This window comes from Tursiops truncatus, chromosome 13, assembly GCF_011762595.2.
Source record: "Tursiops truncatus isolate mTurTru1 chromosome 13, mTurTru1.mat.Y, whole genome shotgun sequence".
In the NCBI taxonomy this organism is placed as follows: Eukaryota; Metazoa; Chordata; class Mammalia; order Artiodactyla; family Delphinidae; genus Tursiops; species Tursiops truncatus.
In genome coordinates, this window is record NC_047046.1 from 63,058,962 (window position 1) to 63,080,026 (window position 21,065).

A 21,065-nucleotide genomic window follows, 5' to 3' on the forward strand; every position below is an offset into this window, starting at 1 on the left:
CAAACAGCAGAGAAAAGCACTCCCATTGCTTCTGTTCCACCTTTATTGCTCAACAGCCCCTTACCTGGTAATCAACTGAATAATTTGGGTTGCTTCCAACAATTTGCCCACTGACCTCACCATAGTAAAGAACTACTAAAGGTGTCGCAGGTAGAGCTCAAGGAAGGATTCTCAGTAAAGTTCTCAACAATAGCATTACAGGAACAAGTCTGTCCTCCAGCATCTTTGTGGGAGTTGGTGGTCAGTGGGAGGGAGAAGCTCTGTGCTGTCATGGAAACAGGCAGTCTCTACACAGCAGGTCAAGTCTGAAGCTTCTCTAGTCACCCCCACACGCCCCTTCCTTTTATTCAGTTCCCTAAAGCATAAGGCAGATGTCAGTTGGTGTAAAGGGATGTCAGTTTTCCAGGCCAGAAGCAGGCAGTGTTGGGCGGTGGGGGATGGGAGGGACACACTTCAATCTGGAAACTGAACCAGGAAGAGGTTAAGAAACCCACAGGGGATTTTAAAGTAGACTAGCCAGTCTAGATATGTGCTCTTATGAAGAATGGCCAAACCTGGCCCCCCTTCCCAGGGGGCTAAAGAGGACCCAGAACCAGAAAGATAATTAAGCACTCTTGAGTCTGTGCCAGGTCTCCCAGACCTCCAGGTCTAGGTCAGAGCTCAAAAATGGGGCAGTGACTCCAATCTTCTAAGAGCTTTGTTGGATGACATCCAACATTCAGCCTTGTCTGTCTGTAACTCTCTTTAAATCTTCTGAGGTTCCCCCATACCAAGCACTCCTCTGCCCCTCTCCTTACCTGATGATTAAGTAGTGAAGGAGATCTCATTTTTTCCCACCACATACCTGTTATTTGGGTGGAGTTTTCTTCTTAATTCTCAACCCAAAAGAACAAACTCCCTACTTCCTTTTGCTTCCTGGTCTGAGACGTACTTGGATATGGAGTGGAGTGGAGTTGATACAGAAAACCTTTTAAAGAGGAGACTGGGTATAATTTTTTTTACTGAAGTATAGTTGATTTATAATGTTGTGTTAATTTCTGCTGTACAGTGAAGTGACTCAGTTATACACATATACACATTCTTTTTCACATTCTTTTCCATTATGGTTTATCACAGGATATTGGATATTGTTACCTGTGCTGTACAGTAAGACCTTGTTGTCTATCCATCCTATATGTAATAGTTTGCATCTACTAACCCCAAACTCCCAGTCCATCCCTCCCCCACAGCGCCTCCCCCTTGACAACCACAAGTCTGTTCTCTATGTCTGTGAGTCTGATAATTTAAATGCGTGATAGATTTCTACCCCATTTGCCAAAAGCCATCCTAAAGAGGGCTGATAAAAGTCTGTTACATGCTGGTAATTATATAGTGGAAACAGGTACCCTTGCAGACATGAAGTCAGAGGGCTCCTACCGTCCTGGCTGCCTAGACAGCTCATCTGAGTGCGGTCACTGAGGAGCCACAGCCCGGTACGTGGGGCCCATGGAATGGCTTCTCATCCCAGGAAGGAGTAACCTGACCCAGGAATTCTAGGAACCAAGCAAATTCAAAATTCTACACATATGAAAATAAACTAAATGGCCACCAATCAAGTCATTTCCCTGTCCTAGACCCTCCTGAACTCGTCCCCTGCACACTCACCATCCCCACTGTGCCTCTGCTCAGGCTATGTTCTCAAAGGCGAATGCTACCCACCCTCGCCTCGCCACCTTGGCCCACCCTCATTGCTCCCTCTGGGACCCTGCAGCACTTTATGCCACAAACTGTGCTTTGGATCTGATTCCATACTGCTTTACAGTCAGAACTGGTTACATCCATGACAGCACATCAAGGTTCTCCCAGATAGGTGGTGTTTCTCCTACAAGCACCCACAGTGCGAGGCACAAAAAAAGACCGGTTGATCAGCCAACATATTTGATTTAGAAACGTAAATAAAATAGCCCCATGCACCCTCAGGCGCAGCCATGGCTGAACGCTCACACTCTTGCACTGCCTTCCAGATTCAGCATCTTCCTCATTCCCTTGATTTGGGGGGTGCCACTCCTGGTTTTCTCATGTCAAAACAAATTCTGTGCCTGTCTAGCTCTCTAAAGACATAGTTATTGACTTAGAGGTTTTTCTGTTGGAAAGAGCACCATAGTCCCCCAAGGATTGGAGTGCCATGGCGTGTTCATTAGGACCACACTGCAGCCTCTACAGCTTCAACTGAGACCAGTCTAACTCACAGCCCCCAGCCCCGAATGGAGGGTAAGGACTGAGCCAAGTCCACTTGGCTTCCAGGGACAGGATGAGAATCACAAGGCTCATGGCCTCCAGTGTTTTGAAAAAAGCTACCTCTGAAACTCAGAGAAGTGCTTTAGCACCTCCAGTGACCATTTACTTCTATGAGCTGGATTGGGTTGGTCCACAATCCCAACTCTCCCCCTGCTCCCACCCCAAGCTCACACTCCTTTCAGGGCTTGCCAAAACCTGTGATCACAAAAGAGAAAATGAGAGCAGCTGATCAAGATGGGACCCCGTGGAAGGCAAAAAAAAAAAAAAAAAAAAGGTGGAGGGAGGAAAGAAGCATGCCAAGCATTTCAAGGAAAACCACTTAAAAATTAATGAGTTGTCAGAAAGGGAAGACATCACAAGAGGGTCAATCAGGGAAGTTTTTCTGAGCACCTGTCAGTTGATCAAGGAACATTTACTGCAGGCCCGCTGTGCATAGGGCACTGCTAGAAATGTTGAAGCGGATACAAAGATGTAGCATATATAAAAAAGAAATGTTTGGGGAAAACTGATTTTAGCCTCTGACGTCAAGGAGCTTATAATCTAAGTGGCGTTCATTAAATCTAAACCACTCTTCCTGAAAGGCCCCGATACTTACAAACTGGCTGTCGAGGTTTCTTTCATGAGTGCCCGTGCCACTCTCTCCCAGGGCTTCCATATGAGATTTTGTGTATATACCTCTCACGAGCATCCAAGTGCTGCGGCCAGTCATTGCTATGGGGGGAGGGAATTTTCAATAGCGGTGGTTAGGGAAGACTTTGCAGAGGAGATCAAATTTAAACTGGGTCAAGAAGAATGGATAAATTTGGAAGTGCAGAGTCAAAGCTGGAGAGCTTTCCAAGGCAGAAAGGAGCTCATGGTTTAGCAAGGAAGTTAAGTGTACACAGGCCTAATTATAACATGATAAATGCCCTCCCACCAGTATAGACAAATGACAAAGGAAATGCTCAGAAGGGACAAAGAAGTTTGGAGAGAATAAAGAGAGGTCCTTGGTGGGGGTGATATCTGAACGGGGCTTTGAGGGATGACTAACGTTATATCAGGCTGAAGAGAGAAGGACATTCAAGGTACTAGGACCAAAACAGGCAAACACTGAAGCCAGAAAGAGCAAGTCTGGGGTAAGAATGTCTATGTAGAGCCAATACTTTGATAATATTAAAGATTCCATCTTCCTCATCAGTTCTCCTCCTGCAGTCTTTCCAATAAAGCAAGGCCATGCTTAATAATGGCAGGACAGAAAAGGCTGTGTACTAGAGTAATAGCATTGTAACTACTCAGCTGTGACGTTTAGAGTCTTTATTTATTAATTTATTATTCTTTGATATCTCTAGGATGAAGATAAGGAGTCTTGAAAGTCGGGTTTTATTGAGAATGAAAAGGGAGTTCTAAATTCTAAGAACTCCATTCACATACCAAAAGCAAACTTGGACAACTGAACGTGGAGATTTACTCTAAGCCATAGATACAGGGAACTTGGGATATGAGGTAAGGAGAGTCGTTTCATTAGGGAGAAAGTAGAAAGACTCCTAGCGTAGGGAGAGAGGAGGATTCAGAAAGGACGAGTAGGTTTTAAAGAAGTAAGAACATCTGTGACTTCACTTTCCTGAGACAGAAATTGCATGATGGGTAAATGGACCACTTTCCTAGGCATAGCCTGGGGAAGATTGCGAGCCACTCACTCAGAGAAGTCCTTCTTGTGACTCAGAGGCATATGCAACACGGCTTAGGGGCACTAACTCATGATTGGTAGAGGGAGCTGACCAGCTAGTCTGAGAAGACTCTGTTGGCTTCCCAAAGCTTGAGCAAGATGCTCAGGACATCCCAACGTTCCAACCTCCCCCTTTTCCAAGAGTCAGCAGATGATAAAGAGTCCTAAAGTTGGAAAATGAAGGCTGTTGAAAGGGGAGACCTTGAAACCACGGGCAATGGCAGAGCTGTGGTCAGCAGCGGGACATGCCAACATGTGAACAAAAGCCAAGGAGTCACTCACATGCACCAGCAGATTCAGTAAGGACAGTAGCCACTGAACAGAGACAGCAGGATGGAACAGCAGAAGCAAGACTGCCCAAGGACCTGAGCACAGTCACTGGAGAACCGCTTCCCCCATCACCCAGAGGTGACTTCTACTCCCCCATCCACTAGAGCCATCTCGGGGAGGAAGACTGGAAGACACTTTGAAAAGCTGAGCATTTATTCCAAAGAGGCAATTTGAAGCCCAACATAAACTGTTGGAATAAGAGAATGAGTTATCTTTGACTGGCAAGTTTAAGGTCATCTACCTCTTCCCACACCCTCCTAAATAAAGCCAGATGGGGCTGATGAGGAATTTTCAATTAATTATATGAAATAAAGAAAGTGCAACTTACTTTTTGCTCAGTCTAAGTTGCAATGTGTGGGAGGTGGGAAAATGGAATAGCATTGACGGGGCAAGGTCTGAAAGCTCACAGGGAAATGCGGTCTAAAGCACGGGTTTGCTGACTGACAGTCACTTTGGGCTTTCTAAAAACGCAGCTCTCACTGTTCCTTTCCAGACCTGCTAAATCAGAATCCCTCAGGGGAGGCCAAGGAAGCTGCATTTTAAAAGTTCTCCCTGTGACTACATTTCGGAAAACAGTTACCTACGCACTGGTACAAGAATTAGCCTTGGACAGGACGTCACTTCCTCCCAGTCTGAGGGAAAAGACAAGTGCAGCACCCAATGGCAAGTTCAGTAATTGGAGAAGTGACTTCAGCCAGTAAGGTGGTAGGATAGAAAATCGAGATGGCTGGTACAAACTGGTCTCAACATGCTTGGCTGTGAACAGCAGGACAGAAAGTCGTTACGGGGTTGCAAGGAAGTTTGTCTTCATTTTCCTGTTGTCTTTTAAAGTGGGAGTTACTGAGGACATATAGGCTGCAGGAAGGGGCAAGTGGCCACTGAGAACTGAAAACCTGAGAAGGAATAACTGATTGGAAACCTTCTAGAGGAGCCAGGCAGAACCAGCTGGGCTCAGAGTCCATGGCTTAGTCCTGACACAAGACAACTTTTTCTCTGCCACTGGGCTGAGGAGGGGAGAAAGAGGCACTGGTGGTGAGGAGAATGAAAGTTCTGGAGAGTCACCGTGGGACTAGCGGGGGGCGGGGGGCGGGTGGGTCACCTAAGGGCCAATAAAGATACATCTCACCGTGGGGCCTCTTAGAACCTGGAGATAAGATCAACTTTCCTTGCAAATTTTAGCTCCCAGTCCACATTTAGCAAAGACAAAAATACCCAAAGGCTTTCTTCAGGGAGGGCTGTGGAAGTGGATTGGAATGGAAGGAAATTCTTTTTTTTTTTTTAACTATATCTATGTATTGTTCAGAAGTTTTGGTTTTCATGAAAAAAATGTTCTTATATAACCATGTAGCTTTTTAAAAAAATACCAAAGCGCACTATGACATTTTTGGATTGCATGTAAAATGCATAATACTTTTGGATAATATAAGTTGGAAAATAAGATAGAACTTCATCTAATAACTGCCTAAACAATTTACCAAAACATGAACAAGGAAGTAATCACGAATGGTTTAATGTAATATTACTAATTGATTAACTTGGCATGTTTAATACTATGTATGTCCAATACATTTTCTATGCTCATTATATCCGAACATAATGCTAGCTGATCAATAAAATTCTTTGGTTCCACTGCACACTTTTATTTTAGGACACTTGCAACAGACATGACAAAGAAATGTTTAGTTTCAAATACACTAATGAAAGTATATAGTCATTTAAGGCACATTAAAAAAATCATGCATAGAAAATGTCTAAAATGTTTATATTTAATTTCAAACACCAAATTTGTGTGTTGCTCAAAGCAAGTTAAAAAAAATTGTCCATTATGGCTTGCTGAATGGCTTAATTTTAGAGATTTTTCTTATGATTTGTAATAGCTTTCTCTAACTCAACGTGCTGCTGGAGATACTTCAGACATTTCCTGTTAAAAATACATATACATCCAAAGCAAGGAGGAGAAGAAAAAATTACACCACCTAAACAGTGGTTTTCTCTGGTGGTTGTAATCTGGATTATTTTTTTGCTGGTGCTTTTGTATTTTACAAAAATAATGGGTGTATTATAAAGTTAAATATAGTTTCATCCACTGTGCCGCCCGTAAAAGACCACAGAATATTTCTGTGTATTTACGTGAATGTGATAAACAAAAGGAGTTGTGTGGCCATTAAAGAGGAATATGGGGAAGGGGAGCTCATTTAAACATATATTCGAGGAGATATATACTCAGTTCTCTGAAAAATGTGGTAAGGAAACATTGGGCACCTAAAAGTTGAAGGCTGAAGTCAATTCCACTTTTCAGGGCTACCAAGCCTAGCCATGTCTCCAAAGAAACGCTCGCTCCCCAACTTCAACAGCAGAGACTCGGACCCTCCAGACAATTTTGATACTTGTAATAAACAGGACACAGATAATTGTGGTGTTTCCTTTTTTAAAATGTGTGTCAGAGTTACAACATACCGTGATCCATCATTATTATTGGTGAACCTTTCCTAAAGCACTTCAGGCCTCCAAAAAGGTCCAGCGTTAGGTACAGCAGGCATACAGCTTCTTTGTACGTAAGAAGTCCCAGAAAGGTTTTGGAAGTGGCATTAATGAACGTAAAGTTCATCATTAAGAGAAAACGTTTCTCTGAATCAAAGGCTTCTTTTTACCTCATTTGTGAGGTGGACTCTCCTAGTTCTGTACAAGCCAGGCTCAAAGTTTAGAGGGTGCTAATTCCGGTCATATGATAATGACCAGGGGCAACCGCAAGAACCTAGAGTAGACAGAAAATACACTGCTTTGGTTTTAACTCACCTTCATGGCGTATGTTAGAAGAGGCTTCTACTTAATGCTCCGTGGACTGAAAACACTTGAACCAAATATATCCCAGCTTGGGATGTCCTCAGCTTCCCCACATTTCCCACTCTTCACTGGCAAACAAGTACAACAGTGAGACAGCACAAAGCGTGGGCACGGTGGATTGATTGCTGTTAGGGCCCCAATTCTTCACCCTCCTGGTACCCTCCTCCTTTGCCATTTCACTGTGTGGTGCCTTTCCACTCTGAGCTTTGCTTGGGGCTTGCTTCTGGGGAATGCCGATCAGTCAGTAGGGAGGGTGCAGACTTGAAAGGGGCTCCTGGGACTGGGCTCGGTTGCTGTTCCCTCCTGCCACCTCATGGAAACATGCCTGGGGTAGCTGCAGGAGGATGAGACACAGAAAAGGGCTGAGTCAAGGCCACCTCCCACTTTCCCCAGCGAGCCAGGCAAAACTAGAACTACCCAGAGACGCCCCATCTAAATCACTGACCTAACTCGTAAACTAAATGAATGTTTGCAATTGCACGCCACTGGGCTTTTATGGTTGTTATGCATTACTTCTGTGGCAACGGTTAACTGCTCCCATAGGTTTTCATTTACTTGACATCTCTCAGTGTGGTATCTCTTGCCGCTTTTCTGAGGCAGGTTTGGTAGCAAAGACCTTCTTTGCTGCCACCACCTCCTGACACTCCCTCGACTGTGGATTCAGTCCTCCAGCGCTGAGCTTCTACTCTGTGTAAAGTGTTCTCATTTAATCCTCATAACCACCCTGAAAAGCAACTTCCTCATTTTGGGGAATTGGAGGAAACGAGGAACTTGAAGCAGCAGACTGTTGAAATTATCTATCTGATGTCACCATAAATTGGCAGAATCAGGGCCCAAACGGAAGACCTCTGATTCTGAGTTCAGCTGTATTTTCCATTACATCAGAAATGATAACCAAGGCTTAAAACTAGCAGAATGTGATTCTGTCCAAAGTCATTAAAGACAGAAAAAGTTTGTTTTAAAAAGGCAACTGAGTTTTATTCCATTATCCAAGATAACTGAAGTAGTTGACCATTACAGGGCTCTTTTCTTCAAGCATCCCGCCCTTAGCATTTTTGTTGCTTAAATGTCCTTTAAGACATTGCTATTCCCAGTTGAGAAACAGCCAACCAGGAGACTAAATTATATAAATCTTCCATTTCTCAGTTTTATCTAAGATTTTATGTTCAATACCCCTTTTCAGCCAATCACTAATTATGTAAATTGTAAATGTGAAGATTAGTTGTTCCTTGGTGGCAATACTCAATAGAATAAAAGTACACCCACAAAACTAGAAATTAAGAGAGGATACACAAAATATACACCCATGTTAAAGGTGATTTTCTGAAGGATGTAATAACAAGCCAGATTCTTAGCCATCTCTCCCTTTTGTGATTTTGGCTCTTAAAAAACAGAAACAAATCAATTAAATATTCTAAGATAAGGCAGTTTTCTAAGGGTTAATTGCAGGAGGTTATAGGGGTAGGATGGAAATGGGGGAAGCAGAACATAGAGAATTAAGTAACATTTTGCTGAATGAAAATCACACCATATGAGATGTCATATAGACACTGCTAGAAACTTTACTCCAAATTTAGTTTACCAAGTCTAGCTTGATTTTATTAACATATTTGATTTTATACTTATGTTAACTTAAGCACCTAGATACTGGAATGATAAAAGACAGGAAAACAACTGTTTAGTTAAAAAGTAGTTAAACTTTTAGAGGATAACATTTTGTCAGTGGGTGTTGCTTTAGAATTTAAAAACTGAATTTTACTTTGCATCTTACTTCCTTTATGCATGTAACTTGGAGCAGAAAATTCCCCCTTTAACAACTTCAGAGCAAAGCAAGAAACCACAGTGGTTTGCAGGCCACTAATTCTGTTACAGATGAAAGCGTTCAATTATCTCTATAAAATTCAATTCCTTAGAAAATGTGTTTATGATTGACTAAGTACGTTTTTAAAATGTGGTGATACCACATGCTATTATTCAAGATTTTGATTTAAAAGTTGGAACAAAGTAACTTGTGGTTCTTGGGTAAAACAAAGACACTAATCTGTTTTTTCAATATAAAAATATTTTCATTATAAAAAGGCAACCTAGAATACTTTTTATTCCAGATGTTAGGCTAGGCTTGTGTAAATCTTCATTTTTTTCCCACTACAGCCTAAACATACTTATAAAAACTGCAATCATTTAAAAGTGGGTCATCAGTTATATTAATATCTTATTTACATGGCATTTATGTTTAAAATAGTGTGATCAAATACTGCCAATAACAAGTTAAAATAGCTTAGAGATAAGATCTCTCATGGAAAAAACCTTAACAAGATCTAAAAACAGAGTTAATTCTAGCTTAAGTTCAAGATGGGTGGTCTCAATGGAATCACTGTTGGGCAGTGGTTAAGGCCTCTCTGATGATTGCTACTTCTCACCATAAAAGTCTACAAATACACAAAATTCTGCATAAAATTTCAGAGGGTTCTCTAGATTAATCATCTCCAGCTGTGAGAAGAAAGTTAAATTTCACTTAATACACACACACATATATGTACATGTTTAAACTCCCCCCGCCCCAAACCAGCAGTCCATCCTTGGCTGGGGTTATGGCTGGTGTTCTCAGGTCCTCTGCCCCAGCCAGCCAGCTCAGTAGCACAATCTCTGTGTAGATTACAAGACCCAAGGTGCAGAGTTATGTATGGCTTTTACCTCCTGGCTATCTAGGTGCTATTATTAGATGTGGGCTTCACAGTAGCACCTGCCTAGCTTGTGGTTGTCAGTTTTCTGCTCACCATTCATAGCAGCTCAGTAAAGTTGTCCAGCTTTCATGCACGTTCAGATCCACAAGTTCTGTTCCAAGACCTCATTTTGACTGGCCCCAAAAGTCCTCTCCATCTTTCCAAATTCAATGCATCCTTGAACACTGTGCTTAAATCGTATCTTGTCCTTCCTCGTCCTGCACCACACAGTTCAGAAACAACTTCTCCTTCCTCTGTGATCTTATCCTTCCTGAACTACTTTCTAAACTTTTTAAACAAACTTATTGCTGCACAGCATTAAAGCAGGTACAAAAAAAATTGAAGATTATAAAAACTATGGCAAATCCCTATCTCAAATAAGGTCATGTAGCTTGGACTGGAGCACAGTAACATACTCTGTTCTCATAGCTTCCTAAAGATCGTGTTGGCTTATCACAGAACTTGCTACCCATAAGTCTGATTCAATGTTCTTGCCCTCAGTTAGTGTGGTCCGCTTTAAGAATGTAATTAAGTCTATGTGCAAACTAGCATCCGATCAATTCTACAAGTATTTTCATATCTATTCATTGCAGCAGAAAACAGCTTTTATGTATGCCTTTGACTTTTTCTTTTAGATCCCTACATTTGCAAACTTTTAATTTTTAGGTTGGGCTCATCTTGTATTATTTTGATGAAAAGGATGAGTCTGTTAAAAAGAAGCTGGATAACTGCATGGTGCAAATATATTCTTGGGCAGCGGATGAACATGACCTTCACCCTAGTCCTTGGGCACACCTCACGCTGAGAACGAGGGCACTGGAGTACATCTGTGTGATATTAATAGGCATGCTTCCCACACTAGCACTTCCAATTTCTTTTGAAGCAAGTGGGAGAAAAGGATTTGCCAACTGGAGAGAAAGGCCAAACATACAAATAATACTTCTCTCCTACCCTTCAGTCCCTTGAATATGCACAATTATGGACACTGGGGTTGCTATAAAAAATCTTCCGACACAGATAACCAGTGTCACTAACACCAGGGTAACAAGCAGGAAAGTTCCCAGGGTGAAGTGACGATGGAAAAGGATCTCTTCTAGTCATCTGTCAACTGAAGTGATGTTGCAGTTCAATACTGGAAGGCTCCTTTTAGATTGTTTATAGAGTTGTATGGTGTAGCAATTTAAGTAGGATTTGTTCAAGTAGGTTTCCTACCAACACAAAATTGTTAATGAAATCAAGCTAGGCCCTGGGCTGTTCAATGCCAAGCAGCATAGTGTATTTTAGATTTTGAGGTCCCTTTTGTTGCATCCTAACGTAGGTGTCTTAAATGGTCTAATGAAAGCAGTCTGCTAATGAGAGAAGTATTGATTCATCCTAGGAACTGAGTTCCTGCGAGGCACAAAGAAAGTCTGGTTGATCTAAAAAGTTTGTTTTTCAATTATTTCATGATGATGTTAATTATGAGTACACCTTATGTATTATTTTTCAATGAAATCTTTAAAAGAATACCATTTGCTGTTTCTGCTAAGAGTACATTTTGAAGGTAAATGTGAATTTCACTTTCTAGTCCATTTACAGCACAGATCATGTGTATTAGATCATTATTTGGTACAGGCAAGCTCTGAAGTAAACTAAAATGCCTAACCTACTAGCACTATGAGGTGCGTTTTGTGTGTGTATACTAAGCAGTGCGTTATCTGTCTGCCAGGGGAGTGGGATAATCTTTTTATATAACACCAAACTTAAAAAATAAAAAGATGCACTCAATAGCATAATTGCATTATGTGAAAATACACACAACAAATTTTGTTTGTTTCTGTACAATTTAGAGTGTGGTCAGCAAAATATAATCCCCTCTAAAAAAAGATCAGTTTAAGTCAAAATCAATGAAAACGATTAAAAATTAGTCCCATAATAACATGGTAAACAACTCAAATCGCTTCTTTTTAATGCTAGGAAAAATGTTCACCTTTCAATGGTGACAGTACTATTAACACAGGTAGAGAGCCAACAAGGTAAAAAGTGAAAGCACATACACAGACACACACAAATATATATAAAATTTGACCAGAAATCACAGGACATTTAAGCAACGTTTTCTTAACTTTGTTTTTTTTTTTTTGTACTTTAAATAGACTAAAATATTTGGTGTGGGTGGTGGGAAGGAAATCAGTATTTCACAATTTTAACTTGAAAACCAGCTGAAATAAAGCCTCAGCTCACTGTTTAATTAAAAAAAAAAAGGAAACACATCATATTTTGACAATCATAGGATTAAAGCTTACAAACAACACATCTACCATCTACATCACAGTGCACAGAGGATGCAGTCTGAGGACTACCACAGGGAAACAATAACAGACTCTGCATCCATCATATTGCATTACAAAATTAATGCCGTCTTAGAAAAATCTCACCTCCCGTGGTCGGTGTTGCAGCTGGTAAGCACCTGAGGGGTAGGAGGCTATCAGAACTTAGGGTGCTGCTCAGTCTGGATCAGGACACCCAATTCCTTCACCTGCCATTGGCTGATGCATTTAATAATCTCAATACAACATTCACTGAGAATAAACATAATAATGCCACATTCTGGCTTCTTGAGCAGGATAGTCTGGGGAATGTAGTAGAGGATAGAGCATCAAAGGCCATATTTTCCCTCAAGAGAGAAGAAATCCACAGCATTACTCAGTTTTCCTTTACTGTGAAAATTTAAATTTAACCCCATAAAGACATGATCTGTACTTACATATACACACAGGTTCTGAAGAACTTTGCTATCTAGTTGCCTCTTCTGTTTCATTAAACCACCAGTTATCTTCCCTGGATTACTGTGTTAGTCTCACTACCACGTTGGTGCCATTAGCTATTATTGGTATAAATCTCACATTCCATACACAATAGTAAGTGACTGGAGGACACATATGCTATAGGGCAGCTGAATTTAACCGCAACTATTACAATGTTTAAGGTGAGGGTAAGTCACAAGAACACTTAAGGCTATCAGCTCCTCCTTGGTGTGCCTGGGGACTTCCTGGGTTTAGCACTCAAAGTCCTGCATCCAGGGGACTGCCTCAGTCCCAGGCACACCAGGGCAGTTGGTCACCCTAAGAACACTACTCACTCCTCCCTTATTATCGCTAGAGAAAGGGTAAGAATTTTCAAGAGTAAATAGGGCTACTTACGAGGGAACTGGCTTAAAAATATTTTTAGGACATTTGCTAATCATTAGTTCCTAGAAATATCTTATTTAACAGTGTCAATTTTAAGAATAGTTGGTAGAACGTAAGCAAATTGTTGAGCAGTGTATAAAAGTTCATCCTTGAAACCTGTTTTCCCACAAATCCTCTATACGTTCTTCTGGTTTTGTCCAGTTATATAGCATTTTAGCGTATCTTTTTGAGATTTTGAGAGCTAAATGAATAATAGTTTTATATTTTTTCATATTATTTTCTTTTTAGGTGAAAACACGCTTTGCCAACTATTTCCTACATTCTTGTTTCATATATTAACATGAAGACTGCCAACTGGGGCTATTTCCCTCAGATTACAAAGGCCCAGAATTATGTTACTTTTAACTGTGCTCTACCAGAAGGTCTGGCCTTGGGAAAAGATGGCTAAAAAAAAAAAAAAATTCTCAGATATGAATGTTTTTATTTTGCCTACAAAATGCTGTGATCTAGCTCAACAACCACACAACTGCTTTCATCTTAATCTTTATAGTTTTTCTTGTTTTGCTGTCTTGTATAGAAATGGTTAGTGTCACAGTTTCACTATCACTAATAAAAAGATATAAATGTTTATGCCTTAAAGGCCAGGGTCAAAACAGCAAAAATGAAGCCTGAGGTAAAGTTGGTCTGAGAAATGACCATTTTGGGTTCTACATTTTGCCAAAAAATAGGGTGTTTTTTAAAAATGTAAAAGCCATGCATGTTACCTACTTGCTATGTATGTGATAATTCTTTCTCCTGATTAAAATTAATGTGTGTATATTAGTTACATAAAACCAACAAATGACTACATTCTTAATGCAGGTACGTACATTCATCAGAAAAGGACCCTAATCGTTTTCACCAACATTTTTTTTTGCTGTTTGAACAATCCAAGAACATGAATAAAGAGAGTGACAAACAAGTATTTTCTTAGGAACTTACTGAGAAAGGAAAATCTCTTTGGAAGAAAAAGACTTTAGTAAGACTTCCATTCCTATGGACAAATGCTGAGAACTAACTTTGTCACAGCACTGTAATCGGTAGGACTGACAGAACCAGAAATATGGCAAGTCACCTAGTGACTAACACTGCAAAACCGCCAAAAGCTTTAAAGCCACAGGGAGAAAGAAGAGTCAAGTGTGAAATGAAAACTCTGTAATAGTGAAGCACTTTTAAAATTCTAAACCCTCACTTTTGTCCTTAAATCAATATATTACGGATTTCATGTTTCAATAAATTAGCATCTTTAATTAGAAAGAGAAAGTAAATCCCTACCCCTCACCCAAAAGAGCAAACTGGAAATTCTATAGAAAGTAAGAGCTTTTTTTTTTTTTTTTTTTAAAAGAGGGTAGAAGAATATAATTTGGGGGGAAATTTGGTTGGAGAAACATCTAAAAGTCCTTTGTGTGGAGTCAATGAATCCTCACTTCACTCCTAACATCAGTGGTACTATTCTTTCAAAGGGCCCTTACATCTCAATCAATGGTGAAATTTTGGGTCTATTATGGATCTCATGGCAGCAAGCCAATTGACACTGAAGTTAACTCAGGCTAATACACTCTGGTCAGATCCTCTGTGAATCAGAAATGGCCCAAAGAACTTTGGAAAATCCATTTCTGTTGAGCACAGCTAAGAAAGTCATCTTGAGGCTACCCTTCAATACAGGAAAACTTGACTTGGTAGTGGTGCTTCCCAGGGTATCTTAAGCAGCAGTCTTATGCCGGGGGAAAGAGCAGGTGTGGCGGACACACAACCTAACATTATTTTTTTTTTAAAAAAAAAAAGGTAACCTTAAGCAAGTACCTTCCAGAGACCACTCAGAGCTTTTCTTTTTTGATGTTCCAGTTATGATTCTCAATTGTCAAGCTGCCTAAAAATGGCATATTAACTGAACTGCCAAATTAGGACCCTGGCAGAATAAAAAATTTACCCTGATGGTCTGTCCATGAAAGGAAAATGTCTGCAAGAAACTTAAGAATTTTTTTACTGATATGAGATTTAAACAATAGAATCATTGAACACTGTTAAAATGTATGCAAATGACCCCTACTGTTAAGATTTTTCTGTGAGTGTATATATAAATCCATACATACACATTATATAATTTATTTCCTACTAAAAAGATTTAAGGCAGTTATGCTATATATAAAGTCAGCTATAATATCCAAGATAAAACAGTTCCTACTCAAGAAATTATATGAACACATTAGACAAGTTCTCATCATAAAAGCTATCATGAGGCTATCTATATCTAGTATAGCTCACATTTCCTGGTTGAGGTTTCAAACATAGGAATTCCACTCCAAGAGATAATTTGTCCCTCAATCCCCACACACAAAAGGTAGTCTTGAACAGACAAAATATTTATGAAAACTTGAAAAGGAAGATATAAAAGGAATTCAATAGGACTCTGACAACCCCTAGACACCACACACTATCATTATTACTCTTGATTGTACTAAATACAACAACCCAATATGCCCCAAGGTGGAAACAGGGCTAGTATTATGAGGAAATCATTGGCTGCAACTACCGGAAAAGTTGATAATCCTGAACATAATTTACAACAGAATCTGACGATGTACGCTATCATCACAAAAACATTTAACTGGAGAGAATTTCTGAGCCATTTGTAAGATTTAAGTGACTGACCAATCTCAACAATGTCAACCTTCGTGGTGAAGAAATTAGGACCCTGGGATTGAACAGCACCATCCTTTTTGGTCTTTAGTAAAGTTCAAAGGAGAGAAACATTCCGATGTATGCAGATACAACACGGTTGGCAAGGAAGAGGGCAACTGGCAAAACCACTAGGGATACATGTTGTCAAGAGAAGGGAAGGAAGAATAAAATTCAGTTGATGAATATAAAGGACTTAGCAAAATAAAGTTCACAAAGGAAAGAAGATGGGCAATAATGTGTTACGTCTAAACCTCAATGTGTTGCACCAGAGTAAGAGACAAGATCACGGGTTGCTTACGTCCACAGTCTACTTAGTTATCTAAAGAGATACTGGGGAATGGTGGAGGGGTGGCAAACTGTGAAGCTGGAATGTTTAGCTATGAAAGTAAAGACTGTACATAAAGACAGATGCTAAGTACAGTGAGGATTGTCTTGCGTTACATTACTTCCCACCATCAACCAGACCAGGAGGGCACTGATTATTGAGTAAATGCTCGAAGTATTTAGTTATTTAAAAAAAAGAAAGATGTTAAAGGTATATTTGGACAATTTTTGGAAGAGGTAGAGAAACCAACTGGGTATATATACTCTTTTATTTGATTTCAACTAGCAAGAGACTAGACTGATTGTTTTTCAAGTTCAAAATCTTAGTCTTGATGAAACTGACAATAAAGGCACAAATAAAGTGAAATTATCAATAAAATAATTTTAACAAAGGAGAATATCTGGCAATGTTTACAGGACAGATGAACCAAGCAAAACTAGATATGATGTGAGGTTTAAAAAAACCCCAGATATTAACAATTTGCAAATATATACTTAGAATACAGAATAAGAGTAAGAATACAGAGTAAGAATATATAGCTTTCAAGAAAAATTAGGCAGATTTTCTTCTGGCAAAGTGACAGGTCCTGAGAGAGAAAGTAACCCCACACGACTAAGATGGCTTGAGAGTCAGTACCAAATCCCAGTTATCTTTTTATTACTCAACATCTATCACACTGGGTAGGTAAAGCACAGGCATCAATAAGTGTTTATTGAACGAATGTATATCATAATGTACAACTAGCACACTAACTGGTATAGTTCAAATCTAGTCAGGAAAGTCAAACTTTTTTTTAAGCAGTAAAACTTTTTTAAGAAAGAAATCATTCTATTGGAGTTCCTACGTGGAACTCCAACACAGAATAAAAATGAAGCTGCCACTGGCCAGGCCAAAGTCAGTGGGAATGTCACCAGCCTCCAATTCCCTAAACCAGCCCTAAGGTGTATGTAATCCACTGTGAAAACCACCATTCATCTTAGAAATGTGACAGAAAGCATGATCATTCAGTTCTCATGTTGTTAAACTGAGGAAATTACCAGCACTGTGTGGAAGAAATTCTAAATGATGTTGCTAATCTAAATAAAGACAAAATTCTACAGAGAGATCTTATCACTTAGAAGAATGAAAACAAACCCTATAAAAGGAAAAAACAATTGGCAAAAATTAGGCCACAGTGGCCAAAACAGAATGCAAAACCAGCATCGCATTAAAAAGCAAGGAAGACCACTGAACACACTCATACAAATGTAACCACCACCACCACAAAGTCAACTGCTTGACAGGTCTAACCGCTGAATACATGGGCGCTTCCAAAGAGGTGAGTCCCAGTTTCATACTGTACAGAAGAATGCCACCAGAACTGTAGAGATGTGACCCACTACTGAAATGCTACAGGTGGCACTGCTCTGCTTAACATATCAATGCAAGAGCAACTGCCAGGATGTTCTATCACTTTCAACCAGACAAAGAACAGTGTTCCCTAATATCACTACAGGTCCTCTAGTAAGCAAACACTTCCAAAGGGCAGAGCCTCCACATTTCCAACAGGTCTGACTGTGGTAATACCTGGGACATTTACTCTATCCACAGGATGGGCTGCAGAAGTAATCATTTCGGACAGCAGGACATCTGGAAGCAAGCAGCCAGTCACTACAATGGTGAAAATCTGCCCAAGGCAGAACTGAAGAAAGGGTTGTTCAATTAAATGGTATTGACCTGGTGTAAACTTTTTACAGGAAGGATTTGAGGAAGAGGAAATATTAGTGAGAATGACACATGAAGCAATCTATCACAAAGTAAGGCCACCTTCAACTATTATAAACTGTAGAACCAATCTGATCCTCAAGTTTGGACCTGTGTAGAGGTTTTTGTATAAAGCACAAACACCTAGTAAATTATGAGTTTCCTTTAAAATAAGCCTTTGCATTTGATGCCATTTTCTTTGCCAAGAATGCCTATTTTTCTCTCCACAAGGCTTGCTCCTTTCTCACCGAAGTGTTAGCTCAAGCATCACTACCTTTCAGAAGCATTCCCCCTGCTATGCTTTATCACAGTACCCTGTTTTATCTCCTTCATAGACAAATAAGCTAATTAAGCATTATAGAAACTGCTGTCTCAGCAAAGGCAAGGGCCTTATCTGTCTTGTTCACCTTTACCCAAAGGCTAAGAAAGTTCCTGGCACACATAACAGGTGAACAATAAATATTTGTTGAATGAATAAAAAATTACTATACCAAGTTTACATAAACACATACATGCATACACAAATATAGAAAAATGGGGAATATCTAATAGAAAACAACCAATGCTGAAAGTATTGAAAATAACACCTGTAGATAAAGGTGAATATGGTTTCAAAAAACAAGTACCAAAGATAATCTGTCTTTAAAAATATGAAAACTTACTAGAAGGGGACCAGGAGTGGTTACTTTCCATTTCTACTGAGATGCAAACAAGAAATGTTTAAACTGCAACGAGTTAACAATAAACATAAGGATTATCTGCTGCAGGGTGGATTCCAACAGAGTTTCCGACATCTCCTGTCACTGTAGAGCAAAATGCATGGTTGGTTCTAACAGTCACCACATATTCAGGATTAGTTAAGAACAGCTCAGAGTGTAGGTAATTATAAGCTAAAAAACTTGCTAAGCTGCTTCTCCCCCAAATTTTAAAATTCAGAATTCATAATTATGTAAAATAACATAGACTGTATAAATTTAATACAACATACCTTAAAAACAGATGGCCTTTACCTGCTGATCATACCTCAGCGTTACTTTTCTAGGTATTCTGCTGAAGCAATTACATTTACAAAAGGTCCATTCCATAATACAATCTGGTAACTAAATCAAATGAAACTCAACTCAAAGAGCACTAGGTTTGCTACTGAAATATTTTAAAATACCTTTTTAAAGAGTGTTTATCTCTATAGATTGAATTTTTAAAAAGGATAAATATATTGAAATAATTGTAGCATATCCCTGAAAATAATTATACTGCCACCTGTGCATTTTTTATGAGGTGTAAAGATAAATCAAAAGACTGCTGGGTTACACAAGTCTATTATCATCTGCTGAAACTGAAATCTGGTGTAAGACAAAGGGACTTACTCCATATGATTTGTTACCATACCCCAGAATTAACTGGTGCTGGCGGTATCAGTGCAACCATTATTGGTGATGGATGTCACGCTACACTGTTTTGGTATCAGGACAAAAGTGGAAATGGAGGAGAGGTCTGGAAAAATTTCCGTAAGGTTTTAGCAATAAGTAAACAAACACAAAAAGAATGAATATTTAAGACCCACTGAACACATTAAGGTCAAGGATTTCAAAAGTTAATCCACTTTTCTTCCCCCAAGAGTTTATTTTTGGTAAAAGGCAGAAAAATTAGTTTTTCTACAAGGGAAATCTGCTTCTAAATGATAATTTGAAAATCTTGATATATATTATATATTAAAAAAGACACACAAAAATAACGAAGAAGTGGGAATAACAGATTAGGTACTGTAACTTTATAAAGGCTTGCCTAAATCAAGAAGCAGCACACACACACCTAATTTATGCAAACTAAAAATGTATATAAACAGCACAATACTGTGATACTGGATCATGATACATTACCTGTACACATAACTACTACTGTTATTAATAAACCTTTGGGACACTCAGTTTTATGCCCAACAAGACATCAGTAAGTCTTTAAAATCTTCTCTTCCTCCTTTATGGGAGGGTATTTCTAGACACTAATTTTCCCATCTAATATTCAAACATAGGAAACCGATTCCACAAGGTGCTTTAATTGATGAGACCTCAAGTGCTGTTTTCTCTTGAATTTTTGGATAGTAAACAGTCCACGGGGACCACACACAAATACTATGACAGAAGAGTTGGTACATTAAGTCTTTTGATGGGACTTGACTGGTGACAAAGCTTTATGACATGCTTGAGCAACGCACTGAAGGGGATCCCATCTGAGTTAATACTTTGTCCAACCACTGTAGAGGTCCATTCAGATGAAGTTCAATCCAGCAAGGAGTGCTTGTTACTGTCTGCCTTCTGTTAAAAGAATGCAAGAAAATAATTATGAAATTAAAAGAATAACATGGCTATGGAAGAATTTAGATAAATCAAAAGGTTGTATCAATATATACTAAAACCTAGATTCTTTTCTGACAGAGTATCAAGTTTGCATATCTACTATTTTAAAAACTGTTTAATCCTCAAAGTACTTATGTGACTTTTTTTCTTTTAAAGAGAAAAAAACCACTGTTTTCCCCTCAAATTAAAATTAGTAGAGTAACCTTATATTTACCGTCCAAAATGGGACACCTTTAAGAGAGAATGTAGTCACTATAAATAATCACTGCCAGGGCAAGAGACGTAAACCAGCACTGTCCCAAGCAAACCAGAATATATAAAGTCACCCTACTTATTAATCATCCACAGCATAGAAGATACTCAAATAGCAAATGAAGTCCAAATGGAATAGGATTCAAATTTAAAGTATAGCAAAACAAAAGAGAATTCTGACCCAAGCTTATCACAGAACGTTAAGAGTTGGGGTTCAACTTTCCCTGACAAAGCCAACAACCAACATCCCTTTTAGCAAAATCATGCAGGCTTTTACTAAGAAGCACCTTTAGTACTTCAAACAAAATGAGCTACCCTCTGGGAATCGCAAATTGTTCAATGACATCCTGTCACTTCCACATACTGATTTTAGTTCTTATTTATTATATACAATAAGTCAGTAAGTCTGCTTGCTTCTTCGACATGACAGCCCTTCAAACATGAGAAAAGGCCATTATCAACTCTTCACCTCCATGTGACACATGCTCAATATGATTTAAAACTGTATTTCAAAGGATGTGGTTTTCTGTAGCAGATGGTGTCAGTGCCCCACTATACTCTTCAGATTTTCAGTGTTCTAGTCTAGCCAATTTCCAATTGTAGGCATCTGCATTTCTG

At 39.3% G+C, this 21,065-nt stretch overlaps 1 protein-coding gene across 4 annotated transcripts in view; it reads right to left on the minus strand.

The window, feature by feature from the left end:
• Positions 1-11,804: 11,804 nt before the first annotated feature.
• Positions 11,805-21,065, minus strand: part of SMAD2 (SMAD family member 2) — a 103,221-nt gene continuing 93,960 nt past the window's right edge. For all 4 annotated transcript variants that reach the window (XM_073790700.1, XM_073790699.1, XM_033837723.2 and 1 more), the window contains one exon: positions 11,805-20,153. In XM_073790700.1, the coding sequence (XP_073646801.1) occupies positions 20,030-20,153 (124 nt within the window). In that variant the 3' untranslated portion in view covers positions 11,805-20,029. The remainder of the gene's footprint in view (positions 20,154-21,065) is intronic.